General features: G+C 46.9%; 1 protein-coding gene across 1 annotated transcript in view; it reads right to left on the bottom strand.

Annotated features, from left to right (window-relative positions):
• Positions 1–875: 875 nt before the first annotated feature.
• Positions 876–15,179, bottom strand: part of LOC144695489 (neural proliferation differentiation and control protein 1-like) — a 37,723-nt gene continuing 23,419 nt past the window's right edge. Inside the window, exons 7-10 of the mRNA XM_078566368.1 lie at positions 14,313–14,392; positions 12,872–12,971; positions 12,083–12,199; positions 876–953 (exon numbers count right to left, since the gene is read on the bottom strand). Coding sequence (XP_078422494.1) covers positions 876–953; positions 12,083–12,199; positions 12,872–12,971; positions 14,313–14,392 — 375 coding nt within the window. The remainder of the gene's footprint in view (positions 954–12,082; positions 12,200–12,871; positions 12,972–14,312; positions 14,393–15,179) is intronic.

Here is a 15,179-nt window from a genome sequence, read left to right as displayed (position 1 = left end):
ACATTTCTCTCATTTTGCAGCAATACTCAAGTTCTACACTACCAAACGGCTAAAACAAAATGTCTGACTAGAGTTGGCAACCCAAGTGGTTGGAGGAGCTACTGAAATTGCACAGGAGAGCAAAGCAGGAGTTGGCGTGAACATTGGAGCTGCCTTGGACAGACAGTCAAAGTGACCATTGGCTGTTTAAAGAGTTGGTTGATTTTGGAATTTCTTTCCCACTTTAAAAAAAAATGTATCAATTATAAAAGTCCCCCTCTAAAAAAGCCTTTGAAATCTCGATGGGAATGGCCTCATGGTTTATTGGGCAGACGTCAGGAGGGATTTCTTCCGTGGTGAAGCTGAGCGAGCAGATGGGTTCTATCTCAGCCCTGCCGAGCCCTTTCTCCTCCAAGCTCTGCACACTCGCACGCTTTCCAACAAACGGTTCTCGGATGGTGACAGACACAGGAGCCCTGGATGCTCTTTTCCTCCCAAATGCGGGGACAGCATGTTCAATTCTAGGATTCCTACCACCAACGGCACCACGAAACGAGTCAGGATTCGGCACTGAAGGCGGGAGTGTCCCAGGTTCTGTGTGGCTCAGCAAACAGAGCATTTAACTCCTTCAGCCAATGGTGGAATGGAAGGGTGAATTTCCTTTGGGCCTCGTCCACTCTGCCGCTGCTGTGGCACTCGCACATAAACGGGGTTTCCCCCATCAAGCGGGAGTGGAACAGCAGTACCCCCGAGGAAGTGCAACCCCTCCACACCCACCCCCCCGGAGCGGCACTGTATAACTTGACCACGTTACAAAGAAGAAAGCAGAGGAGGAGCTCCGTCTTCGACTGACTCTCTTTCAACCGTGCTCAGGATGGGCTTGGCGGGGAGAGGTCCTAGTCCTCCTTGCTGGACGGGTAGCCTTGGAAGATAGAGTTATCGAACAGTGGGTTGTGAATCTCCATCTCTCCAGTCTGGAAAGAGAAGGTGATAACCTGTTACTGAAGTAAGCAACAATTGCGACTCATGTACCATTGCTCATACAGGAGATCACCTCCAAGCACAGCACTAATGTCAGGGTAAATATTCCACTTTGCAAACTGTCACTTTTTTTATTTATTCTTTTATGGTTGTCACTGACACAACCAGCATTTGTTGCTCATCCCTAATTGCCCTTTAACTGAGTGGCTTGCTGGAGTCACGTAGGGCATTAGTGAACCAGATGGGTTCAAGGTTAATTGAATTTAAATTCCACCAGCTGCCATTTGAACCCATGTTCCCAGACTATTCACTTGGGCCTCTGGATTACTGGTCCAGTGACATTGCCACTATCTTTCAGCGTTAAGAGAGGTGGTGTCCAGAATTAAACACAATACTCCAGCTGTGGCCTAGCCACAGTGTTTTATAAAGATTTTGCATAACTTCCTTGCTTTATACTTACGTTTATAAAGCTCAGGATCCCATTTTTTTAAAAATAAATTCACTTTCCAAACTTGTCCTGCCACCAAGAAGAAAAAAGAGTAAGAGGTGCACGGGGAGAGAGGCGACTAGGCTGGAGTGAGACAGAGAACGTGTGAGTAGCGGATTATGCTCATGTGGTAAGTTCTGGTAAGTCCTTTTCAGTTTAACTATAGATTAAGAATCAAGATCTGACATAAGTAGGTTAGGCTAGCTGGTTAAGTAGTGAACTGCCTGGAGTGGCAGGTATCTGTCAGTCACCTGAAAGTAGTTGGTTCAAGTGGCATTAATTACTATAGCAGGACGTGAATTTAGTTAGTGACTCATCAGAGAGTCTATAAAAGAGACAGGCTTTTCAAACCACATGGTCAGTGAGGGGCACGTGAGGAGACAGGTGAATACACCAGAGTGAGATGGAGACAGAGTGAGTAGCGAATGAGGCTCATATGGGAATTCGGTGCATGGGGGAAAGAGGAATTATTCTAAGTCAGGAACAGAAGCAGCTGAGCAGAAACGGACCTGGGTGTAAACCTCACCTTCGGAGCTGAGTTTGAAAAAAAATTGAACAATGGCATCAGAGGAAAACCATAACTTCATTGGTATGTAAGAAACTGCTGTTAGGGGGTGTCTTTAAATAGCTATAAATTAGAAAAGTGAATTATCTTTAAAGAAGTAGCTACTAGGATTTGAGTAAGAAACACTAGGAATAAGGGGAAGTCAGGGCCAATAACATAACGTAATATAAGTAAGCCAAAGTAAAATAAAGTTAAGGTAAGGGATGTAAAGTTAAGATAAGGCAGAGCAGCTCAGTCTTGTGGAATGCGTGTCTTGTAATATGTGGGAATTGGGGACACTACTGGCGACCTAGACGACTACATGTACAAGAATTGCTGCCACCTGCAGAGACTCGAGCTCCGGTATTCGGAGCTCAAGCGATGGCTGGAGTCACTGTGGCACATCCACAAGGCTGAGAGCTACATGGATAGCACGTTCAGAGAGGTGGTCTCACCGCAGGTTAGGTGCATGGAGGCAGAAAGGGAATGGGCGACTGCCAGGCAATCCAAGAGAATCAGCCAGGTGATGCAGGAGTCCCCTGGGGTCCCACTCGCTAATCAGTTTTCCATTTGGATACTGGTGAGGGCATTGGTTCCTCAGAGTAGTGCAGTCAGAGCTAAGTTTGTGGCACCAAGAGTAGCTCGGCTGTACAGGAGGGGAGGAGGAAGAAAGAAGAGCAATAGTGATAAGGGGTTCATTAGTTAGGGGAACAGACATGCGTTTCTGTGGCCGTAGACGTGGCTCCAAGATGGTATGTTGCCTCCTCGGTGCCAGGGTCAATAGGTCACTGGGCGGCTGCAGGACATTCTTCTGGGGGAGGGTGAACAGCCAGATGTCATGGTCCACGTTAGTAGCAATGACTTAGGTAGGAAGGGGGATGGGGTCCTGCGACAAAATTTAGGGTGCTAGGCAGAAAATTAGCAAGCAGGACCTCAAAAGTAGTAATCTCCAAATTACTCCCAGCGCCACGTTCAAGTGAGTACAGAAATAGGAGGATAAGCCAGATGAATGCATGGCTGGAAAGATGGTGCAGGAGGGAGGGATTTAGATTCCTGGGACACTGGGACTGGCTCTGGGGGCGATGGCACCTGTACAATCTGGACAGGTTGCACCTGAACAGAGCCAGGACTGAGTTCCTTGCTTGTGTTATTGAGGGGGCTTTAAACTAACTCAACAGGGGTGAGGGAACCAGGAGAGAATATCAGAGAGTAATACTACGGTGCACAAAATACTGGGAGAGACAGATAGCACTAGTATAGAGAATAGTAAGTCAATAGGTGGAGTCGGAGTAAGGGAGAAAGTCATGAAGTCTAAATCAGGGTTATACTGCATGAATGCGAAAGCACAGAGCATAGTAAATAAGATTGGGGAGTTACAAGCGGAACATGTGGAAATATGATGTGATGATAACAGAGACCTGGCTCAAGGAAGGGCAGGGCTGGGTGTTAAATATTCCCGGGCACAAGGCATCAGGAAGGATAGGAAAGGAGGAGGGCTGGCTGTATTGGCTAAGGAGAGCATTGCACTGCTGGAGAAAGAGGATGTCCCAGAGGGTTCAAGGACAAAATGAATTTGGCTGGAGCTAAGGAACAAAAAGAGTGCAATTACATTGCTCATAGGCCACCAAATAGTGGGAAGGACGTAGAGTAACAAATCTGCAGGGAAATTAGAGAGGTGGAAACATCATAGAGTAGTTATAATGGGGGACTTTAATTACCCAAGTATAGACTGGGATAGTGGTAGTGTAAAGGGTGGAGAGGGGAAAAAGTTTGTGGAGTGTGTTCAGGAGCATTTTCTACAGCAGTATGTGTCCAGTCCAATAAGAAAAGACGCATTGTTAGCCCTGGTTCTTGTGAAATGAGGTGGGAGATCAAGTGTCAGTGGGGGAACATTTAGGAGACAGTGATCATTATATTGTACTTTTTAGGATGATGATAGAAAAGGACAATGAGCAATCCAGAGTAAAAATAATTAACTGGGGGAGAGTTGACTTCAATGGGGCAAAAACAGAGCTGGGCCGGTTAGACTGAAACCAAAGATTAGCGGGAAAAACTGTCGCTGAACAATGGGCTACCTTCAAAGAAGAAATGGTTTGGGCCCAGTCAAGGAATATTCCCTCAAAACAGAAAGCAGGGCAAACAAATCCAGAGCTCCCTGGATGACAAATGAGATAGTAATTGAGATAAAGAAGCAAAAGTGTGCTTAAGACAGGTGCCAGGTAGAAAATACAATTGAGAAACAAGCTCAATGCTTCTCTTTATTGCTTCTTCACCTCTCCTCTGAACCTTCTGCAAAAAGGGAGTATGAGAAGGGACTGGCAGCCAACACAAAGGGGAATCCCAAAGTCTTCTATAGGCATATAAATAGTAAAAGGGTGGTAAAAGGAGGAGTAGGGCTGATTAGGGACCAAAAGGGAATTTACACATGGTGGCAGGAGGCACGGCTGAGGCGTTAAATGAACATTTTGCAACTATCCCTTCCAAGGAAGCAGATGCTACCCAGGCCATGGTGACAGAGGAGGAAACTTTGTCACTAGAAGAGTTCAAAATTGATGAGGAGGAAGTGTTACATAAACTGTCAGTACTTAAGGTTGACAAGGCACTGGGACTGGATGAGATGCATCCGAGGATATCGAAGGAAGTGAGAGCAGAAATTGCAGGTGCACTGGCCATAATCTTTCAGTCTTCCCTAGACTCGGGGGTAGTGCCAGAGGACTGGAGAATTGCAAACGTTACGCCCTTGTTCAAAAAAAGGTTGTAAGGATAAGCCCAGCAATTACAGACTAGTCAGTTTAGCTTCAGTGGTGGGGGAGCTTCTTGAAAAGAATATTCGGGATAGAATTAATAGTCACATGCAAAATGTGGGTTGATTAGGAAGAATCAGCATGGATTTCTTAAGGGAAAATCGTGTTTAACTAACTTTCTGGAGATTTTTGTAGCGGTAGCAGAGAGGGTAGATAAGGGTAATGCTGTTGATGTGGTGTGCATGGACTTCCAAAAGGCATTCGGTACAGTGCCACACAACAGGCTTGTGAGAAAAGTTATAGGTCATGTAATAAAGGGGACAGTAGCACCGTGGATACAAAATTGGCTGAGTAATAGGAAGCAGAGAGTAATGGTCAATGGATATTTTTCGGGCTGGAGGAAGGTTTGTAGTGGAGTTCCCCAGGGGCCGGTATTGGGACCCTTGCTTTTCCTGATATAAATTAATGATCTAGATCTTGGTGTGCAGGGGACAATTTCAAAGTTTGTAGGTGATACAAAACTTGGAAGCATTGTAAACTGTAAGGAGGACATTGTAGAACTTCAAAAGGACATGGACCAGTTGGTGGAGGGGCAGATAGGTGGCAAATGAAGTTCAATTCAAAGAAGTGTGAGGTGATTCATTTTGGTAGGAAGAACATGGAGAGACAGTATAAAATAAAGGGTACAACTCTAAAGGGGGTGCAGGAGCAGAGGGAACTGGGCGTATATGTGCATAAGTCATTAAAGGTGGTAGGACAGGTGGAGAGAGCAGTTAATAAAGCAAACAGTATCCTGGAATTTATTAATAGGGTCATAGAGTACAAGAGCAGGGAGGTTATGCTGAACTTGTATAGGACACTAGTTAGACCTCAGCAGGAGCATTGTGTACAGTTCTGGATGCCACATTATAGGAAGGATGTGAACACATTGGACAGAGTGCGGAAGAGGTTTACAAGAATGATTCCAGGGATGCGAAACTTCAAATATGAAGGCAGAAGGCTGGGACTGTTCCCCTTGGAGTGGAGAAGGCTAACAGGAGATTTGATAGGGGTGTTCAAAATCATGAGGGGGTTAGACAGAGTAGATGGGGAGAAACTGTTCATGCTGGTAAAAGGATCGAGAACGAGAGGGCACAGATTTAAAGTGATTTGCGAAAGAAGCAAATGTGACGAGGGAAAAAACTTATTCACACAGTGAGTGGTTCGGGTCTGGAATGCACTGCCTGGAAGTGTGGTGGAGGCAGGTTCAATCGAGGCATTCAAGAGGGCATGAGATGATTATTTAGATAGAAACCACGTGTAGGGTTACGGGGAAAAGGCAGGAGAATGGCACTGAGTCACGATGTTCATTTGGAGAGCTGGTGCAGACACAATGGGCTGAATGGCCTCCTTCTGCACAGTAACAATTCCGTGATTCTGTGAAATCTGGAAAGGGCCTTCGGAACCCAATGTGAACGGATCCTCTGGAAGGTGGGGGGGTGGGTGAAGGTTTGACGACTCGCTGAGATTTCACGGGCACGGGGCCACCCTCCAGTGCCCTGCAGAGGTTTCAGCTCAGACTATCAAGGTTGGCAAGCTGCTTGACCATGGGATAGTCACAGCCGAGCGCAATCCTGAATTGGAATCGGCACCCGGGCAGGTGAGCTTTCCATCTGGTTGGCACATGGTTGTTTTTATGTTAATTGTATTGTTAAGGTTAAGGATAAACAGGTGGATGGTATGGATTGATTAAGTATCTTGAGCACATATAAAAAGGAATGCTTCCACGATTGGTGGGCACCGCAGGGGCTGGGGTGCATCATCACACCAGGAAATGATATTTTGGTTTAGTTAGTTAAGTTTCCTTTGACGTTTAGTTTTTTGTTACAGTGCCCCACCAGGGGCTGTCATCCCCTCTCATTCATTGATTTTAGTTTAATTTATTGATTTTTATTTCACTGAAAAGAGTGTACCCCGTATGCAGGAAGGCAGGCAGATTGGAAGACCTCCTCATGAACCTGCTCCTGGGCCTTGCCGAGCTGGCCATTAACAGGTCCAGGCAGTGGGCGGTCAAGGGGGTCATCCAGCCCGACTATCTGCCCCTCTTCCGCAGCTATGTTCACAGCTGGGAATCCTTGGAGAGGGAGCACGCAGTATCCACCGGTATGCTTAAGGCCTTCTGTGACCAGTGGGCACCCCAGGGGCTGGAATGCATTAACTCCATCCAAAATAGCATTTTAATTTAATTTGTTTAGTTTCCTTTAATATTTTTGTTTTTTCTGACAGTGCCCTTTCAAAAAAAATTCTTTTGAGTTATCAACAGTCACAGATTGCAACTCTTTTGAGTACAATCACAGTTCTTGGTTTCCGGGAGTGGGACATGAACACACAACCCTCTGATTCAAAGGCGAGGGTGCTATGAACTGAGCCACAGCTGACACCTCCAGTGCCCTTTCAAGGGGCAGTTGATTAGTTAATTCATTTATTAGATAATTAGTTTATCTTATTGGTATACTCAAAAGAGTATACCCCATACTTCAACCCCATGCTCCTGATCTTTGACCATTCGGTGTGGATGGGAACGGGCAGGCCAGGGCACAGGACCTCCTCATTAGCCTGCTCCTATGCCTGACCGAGATGGTCATCAATAGGTTCAGGCAGTGGGTGGTCGAGCGGGTCATTCAGCCTCTCTTCCAAGCCTACATTCACGCCCAGGTGTCCTTGGAGAGGGAGCACACAGTGTCCACTGGTACACTTGTGGCCTTCTGTGACCAGTGGGCACTGCAGGGACTGGAGTGCACTATCTACACCCAAAATAACATTTGAATTTAATTTGCTACGTTTCCTTTGATGCTTTTTGTCTTTGTTACAGTGCCCCTTTAAGGGGTGGTTCATTAGTTAATTGGCTAATTTGATTTGTTTTGCTGAAAAGAGTATATAAAAGGACTGCTGGGATAATAGGTAGATAGTAGAGACGTGTAATGCTGTGTTCTGTAAATAAACCTACTGTCAAGAAAAGGATTTGTGTCCAGATTCATACTTCGCCATCTGGCTTTGGATCCATTTAACAGTGGTCACCGGGTAGTGAACCCCTGGGTGAACTGACCCCCATAGCTGTGACCTCGGCTGAGTTCAGGGTTAGATGAAGTTGGGCAGGCATGAGGCTAGTATGGAGTTTAGTTGGGCCGAAGAGCCTGTTTCTGTGCTGTAAACACAATGGAACTCAGCAGAAACTGAGGATTCAGCTTGGTCCTGATGCTCATTACTTTGTCAGGAAGTGCATTTAACTCAAGGAGACATTGGTGGAGCTGGTACAAGGGACAGAGCCACCAATTATAGAAAGGTTCTTGTTTGTATGCAACAAATTGAGGGGACAAAAGACATTAACAATAATGGCTGCATAAATGGCAAATTAATTTCCATGTGGATGAGTCTGAGTTGCCATGTTTTGGTGTGAGGAATAAGGAGATAAGATACTGCTTGGAAACTAACATTCTAAATGGGGTAGAGGGGCACAGGACCAGAGAACCATAGAAAAATTACGGTACGGAAAGCGGCCATTCAGCCCACCATGTCTGCCCCAGCCAAAAGAGAAAAAAGAAACTAGCTGCTCATTTTAATCCCACTTTCCATCACCTGGTCAGTAGCCTCACAGGTTACAGCACTTCAGGTGCAGATCCAGGTACCCTTTATATGAGTTGAGCATTTCAACCACCAACTTAGGCAGTGAATTCCAGACACCCACCACCCTCTGGGTGAAAAAGTTTCTCCTCATGTCCCCTCTAGTTCTTCTGCTAATCACCTTAGATCTATGTCCCTGGTAATTGACCCCTCAGCTAGGGGAAACCAGTCTTTCCTGTCTACCATATCTAGGCCTCCCATAATTTGGGAGTACATAACAAGGAGTACAAATACACAAATCTCTAAAAGTAGCCATGCAGGTTAATAAGATGGTTAATAAAAATAGTGGGCTTCATTTGTAGAGGACTAGAATTACAAGGGAGGCAATGCTGTAGTGGTATTGTTGCTAGATTTGATAATCCAGCAATCTAGGGTAATGCTCTGGGGATCCAGGTTCAAATCCCACTATGGCAGATGGTGGCAAGTTAATTCAATAAAAATCTGGAATTAAAAGTCAAATTGTTGATTGTTGTAAAAACCCACCTGGTTCACTAATGTGTTATCCTTACCTGGTCTGGCCTACATGTGACTCGAGACCCACAGCAATGTGGTTGGCTCTTAAATGCCCTCAGTTGTTAAGTTGCTACAAAGTAATTAAAAAGGAATGAAACCGGACGGACCACCCAGCATCGACCTAGGCACCGGAAATGAAAACGGCAATCTCAGCCCTGTCGACCCTGCAAGCTCCTCCTGACTAACATCTGGGGGCTAGTGACAAAATTGGGAGAGCTGTCTCACAACCATCCTCATGGAATCATTTCTGACAGACAATGTCCCAGACACCAGCATCACCATCCCTGGGTATGTCCTGTCCCACCGGCAAGACAGACCCAACAGAAGTGGCGGCACAGTGGTATACAGTTGGGAGGGAGTTGCTCTGGGAGCCCCCAGACCCTGTGAAGCCTCATGGCATCAGGTCAAACATAGGCAAGGAAACCTCCTGCTGATTACCACGTACCGCCCTCCCTCAGCCGATGAATCAGTGCTTCTCCACGTTGAACATCACTTGGAGGAAGCACTGAGGGCGGCAAAGGTGCAGAATGTACTCTGTGTGGGGGACTGCAATGTCCGTCACCAAGAGTGGCTCGATAACACCACTGCTGGCTGAGTCCTAAAGGACAAAGCTGCCAGACTGGATCTGTGGCAAGTGGTGAGGGAACCAACAAGAGGGAAAAACATACTTGACTTCATTCTCACCAACCTGCCTGCCGCAGATGCATCTGTCCATGACACTATCGAAAGGAGTGACCACTGCACAGTCGTTGTGGAGATTAAGTCCCGCCTTCATATTGAGGATTGCCTCCATCGTGTTGTGTGGTACTACCACCTGCTAAATGGGATAGATTTCTAACAGACCGAGCAACTCAAGTCTGGGTATCCATGAGGCGCTGTGGGCCATCAGCAGCAGCAGAATTGTACTCGAACACAATCTGTAACCTCATGGTCCGGCGTAACCTCACGGTCCGGCATATCCCCCACTCTACATTACCACCAAGCCACGGGATCAACTCTGGTTCAATGAAGAGTGCAGGAGGGCATGCCAGGAGCAGCACCTGGCATACCTAAAAATGAGGTGTCAGCCTGGTGAAGCTATAACACAGGACTACTTGCGTGCCAAACAGCATAAGCAGCAAGTGATGGACAGAACTAAGCAATCCCACAACCAACGGATCAGATCTAAGCTCTGCAGTCCTGCCACATCCAGTCGTGAATGGTGGTGGTCAATTAAACAACTCACTGGAGGAGGAGGCTCCACAAACATCCCCATCCTCAATGATGTGGGAGCCCAGCACATCAGTGCAAATGATAAGGCTGAAGCATTTGCTACAATCTTCAGCCAGAAGTGCCAAGTGGATGATCCATCTCGGCCTCCTCCGGAGATCCCCAGCATCACAGATGCCTGTTTTCAGCCAATTCAATTCACTCCACATGATATCAAGAAATGGTTGAAGGCACTGGATACTTCAAAAGCTATGGACCCTGACAATATTCCAGCAATAGTACTGAAGACTTGTGCTCCAGAACTTGCTGTGCCCTTAGCCGAGCTCTTCCAGTGCAGCTACAACACTGGCATCTACCTGGCTATGTGGAAAATTGCCCAGGTATGTGCTGTACACAAAAAGCAGGACAAATCCAACCCGACCAATTACCGCCCCATCACCAGTAAAGTAATGGAAGGGGTCATCAACAGTGCAATAAAGTGGCACATACTTGGCAATAACCCACTTACTGACGCCCAGTTTGGGTTCCGCCAGGGCCACTCAGCTCCTGACCTCATCACAGCCTTGGTTCAAACATGAACAAAAGAGCTGAACTCCAGAGATGAGGTGAGAGTGACTGCCCTTGACACCAAGGCAGCATTTGACGAGTGTGGCATCAAGGAGCCCTAGCAAAACTGGAGTCAATGGGAATCAGGGGGAAAACTCTCCGCTGGTTGGGGTCATACCTAGCACAAAGGAAGGTGGTTGTGGTTGCTGGAGTTCAGTCATCTCAGCTCCAGGACATCACTGCAGGAGTTCCTCAGGGTAGGCTCCTCGGCCCAACCATCTTCAGCTGATTCATCAATGACCTTCCTTCCGTCATAAGGACAGGAATGGGGATGGTCGCTTATAATTGCACAATGTTCAGCACCATTTGTGACTCCTCAGATACTGAAGCAGTCTATGTCCAAATGCAAGACCTGGACAATATCCAGGCTTGGGATGACAAGTGGCAAGTAACATTCACGTCACTGAAGTGCCAGACAATGACCATCTCCAACAAGAGAGTGTCTAAACATCACCCCTTGATGTTCAATGACATTACCATCACTGAATCCCCCACTATCAACATCCTGGGGGTTACCATTGACCAGAAGCTTAACTGGACTTGACACAAAAACGCTGTGGCTACAAGAGCAGGTCAGAGGCTAGGAATCCTGTGGCGAGTAACTCATGTCCTGACTCCCCAAAGCCTGTCTACCATCTACAAGGCACAAGTCAGGGGTGTGATAGAATACTCCCCACTTGCCTGGATGAGTGCAGCTCCCACAACACTCAAGAAGACTGACACCATCCAGGATAAAGCTGCCCACTTGATTGGCACCACATCCACAAACAATCACTCTCTCCACCACCAACGCACAGTAGGAGCAGTGTGTACCATCTACAAGATGCACTGCATGAACTTACCAAGGCTGCTTAGGCAGCACCTTCCAAACCCACAACTGCTACCATATAGAAGGACAAGGACAGCAGATAGATGGGAACACCACCACCTGGAAGTTTCCCTCCAAGTCACTCACCATCCTGACTTGGAAATATACCGCCGTTCCTTCACTGTCGCTGGGTCAAAATCCTGGAACCCCCTCTCTAACAGCACTGTGGGTGTACCTACACCACAGGGATTGCAGCGGTTCAAGAAGGCAGCTCACCACCACCTTCTCAAGGGCAATTAGGGATGGGCAATAAATGCTGGCCCAGCCAGCAATGCCCACATCCCATGAATGAATTTAAAAAATGAACAGCGGGGAAGTTTTGTTAAACGGGCACAGAGCCTTGGTTCCTTTTCTACCTGAAGTCCCTTAAAGCAAGGAGGACGCTCCTCATGGCATACAGACCATGGCAAGGACTTGCACGTGGAGTCTTTTAACATGGGGTGGCAGATACCACAAGGTTCTGTCTAACCAGGAGACTCTCGCACTCTTACCACCTGCTGTAGGTGTATCGGAAGGATCTGCAGGTTGATACCCAACCTGTCTGGCCACGTCATGAACACATTATCCATGGCCATCAGTTCCTGGGACGAGACTTGGGCCCAGAGTTTCTGGCTCAGAGGAAGAAGAGGCACCGTGTCATAAGGGAGCTTTGGTTAGGCCATACCTGGATAATGTGAGCCGTTCTTGTCTCCACATTAAAAAAAAACAATTATAAAGGCTTGGAAAAGGCAGAAAAACACTTTAAGAATGCTACCAGAACTGAGCAACAATACCTGTCAGGAGAGATTGAACATTCTGGGGCCTTTCTCTCTAGAAAAGAGAAGGCTAATGGGTGACCTGATAGAGACCTTTAACACTATTGGGTGGGGGGAGTGGAGGGTGATGGTTGATAGAGTTGACACACCAATGTTTCGACTTGTTTGGGGAGCATAAAATGATGGGTCAGAAACACAAGATGGTCACTAATAAATCCAATAAGGAATTGAGGAGAAACATTTTTACCCAGAGAGTGGTGAGAATGAGGAACTCACTACCGCACGGAGTGATTGAGGAGGACAGAACAGATGCATTTAAGGGGAAGCTGGACATGTACATGAGGGAGAAAGGAATAGAGAGACATGCTGATAACGTGGGATGAAGAAGGGTGGGACAAGGTACACATGGAGCATAATCACCAGCATGGAGCTGTTGGGCTGAATGGCCTGGTTCTGGGCTGTAAGATTCTAAATTTGTATGGAATAAAATAAGAGGATGAGAATTCCACGGAGGAAAAGTCTTACCGGGGCCAGTCCAGGGCACTCATAGACGGTGTACTCCCCATTTTCATTATCCGTCTCGGAATCTGCGGACATCTGCTTCACCTGGGCCTTGGATTTACTCCTGGGGGTGGGAACAGACAACAGTCAGTGTCTCTGGATGGGATTTTTCAGCTTCCCTCGGAGAAGCAGCCTACGCTGGAATTCCCAGAGCTTTTCAGCCAGTGTGAAACCAGGAAACCAAAGGATTTGTTGCCATTGCTGGCTGCCCAACCTCCAGGATTGTGGTGGAGTCTTTATATTCGAGCAATGTGTACAGTACAAAAGTACCTCATTGGCTATAAAGCACTTTGGGATATCCTAAAGGTGGGAGTGGTGATATGCAAATGCAAGTTCTCTCTTTCTTTGCACCTTCGGCATCAGAGAGGATGAATGAAAAGAAGGACTTGCATTTATATAGCACCTTTCACAACATCCCGAAGCACCTTACAGCAACAAAAACCATAGTGCCTTTAAAGTAGTGAAACATCCCAAGGTGCTGCACACTATTCCAATGCACTCCTGGCTGCTTCACGGGATCATTATAAAACAAAGTATGACACCGAGCCACATAAGGAGATATTAGGGCAGACAACCAACCACTTGGTCAAAGAGGAAGGTTTTAAAGAGCGCCTTAAGGGTAGAGAGGTGTAGGGAGCGAATTTCAGAGTTAGGAGGCAACTGAAGGCACAGCCACCAATGGTGGAGTGATTAAAATCGGGGTGCTCAAGAGGCTAGAGCTAGAGAGGCAGTGCAGGCATCTCAGAGGGTAATGGGACAGGAGCAGATTACAGAGATAGAGAGGGGCGAGGCCATGGAGAGATTTGAAAACAGGGAAGAGAATTTTAAAAATCAAGATGTTGCTGGACCCGGAGCTGATGCAGGTCAGCGAGCACAGGGGTGATAGGGGGATGGGACTTGGTGCAAGTTAAGTCAAGGGTAGCAGAGTTTTGGATGACCTCAAGTATATGCTGGATAGAATGTGAGAGCAGCCAGGTGTGCGTTGGAATTGTCACGTCCAGAGGCACCAATGGCCTGGATGAGGGTTTCAGTAGCTGACAAGCGGAGATGAGATGAAGCCAGACGATGGTACTTTACAGCCAACTAACTACTTTTGAAGTGTTGTAATATAGGTGGTGTTGCCTGCTGCCCTTAGGACACACTGGACTTTGAACACATGGGGGGATAACGAGGGAAGCACAGGCTTAAAACCGCTTTGCTGAGCTCCCTACCTCAGGTATAGTGCTATGCACAGGCACTGAGCCAAGATCATGGCTTTACATAGATGGTCATTGAAGATTCACCTCCCAAAGGCACACTGGGAGCAGAAGCCTGTGAGAAGGTCAGGTCCGCCTGCCCAAGTTGGGAGCAATAAATGATCTTATTACTTAAAATGCAAAACAAATGAAAGGCTGGAAATACTCACTCCTCCATGGCCTGTATGACTTTCTTCTGGTGCTGGTAATGGTGTTTTTGGAGCTTCTCGACAATCTTCCAGTCAATGGGCTGAGGGAGAAAGGAGGGAGGTGTAAGCCACAACAAGGCCTAGGCCTTATTCTTTCCATACTGCCCATTCTGTGTCACTGCAGCGGGGGTCTGACAAAGTTCAAAGTGAATAACCATGCTTTTCCATGTAGATCATGGGCTCAGTAGCAGCTCTCTAGTTTTATTGTCAAAAGGGAATGAGCTCATGTCCCAAACCAGAGACTTCAGCACCTAACCTAGACCAGACACTTACCCCTCTGTGTGCTGATATATAATGCATCCAAAAACAAATTGCATCTACATCATGTCCTTAACATAGAATCATAGAAACATTTATGGCACAGAAAGAGGCCACTTGGCCCATCGTACCTGTGCTGGCCAAGAAACAAGCCACCCAGTCTAATCCCACTTTCCAGCATTTAGCCCATAACCCTGCAGGTTACAGCACTTGAGGTGCATATCCAGACTCCTTTTAAATGAGTTGAGGGTTTCTGCCTCTACTACCCTTTCAGGCAGTGAGTTCCAGACCCCCACAACTCTCTGGATGAAAAATGTTTCCTCATCTCCCCTCTCATCTTTCTATCAAACATTTTAAATCTGTGGCCCTTAGTCACTGACCTCTCTGCGAAAGTAGATAGGCCCTTTCCATCCACTCCATCCAGGCCCCTCACAATTTTGTACATCTCAATCAAATCTCCCCTTAACCTCCTCTGTTCCAAGGAGAACAACCCCAGCTCATCCAATCTTTCCTCACAGCTGCAATTTTCCAGTCCTGGCAACATCCCCATAAATCTACTCTGCACCTTCT

This window comes from Cetorhinus maximus, chromosome 21, assembly GCF_964194155.1.
Source record: "Cetorhinus maximus chromosome 21, sCetMax3.hap1.1, whole genome shotgun sequence".
Lineage (NCBI taxonomy): Eukaryota > Metazoa > Chordata > Chondrichthyes > Lamniformes > Cetorhinidae > Cetorhinus > Cetorhinus maximus.
The sequence above is the reverse complement of the archived record's forward strand: the minus strand, read 5'-3'. Positions and strand labels throughout refer to the sequence as shown.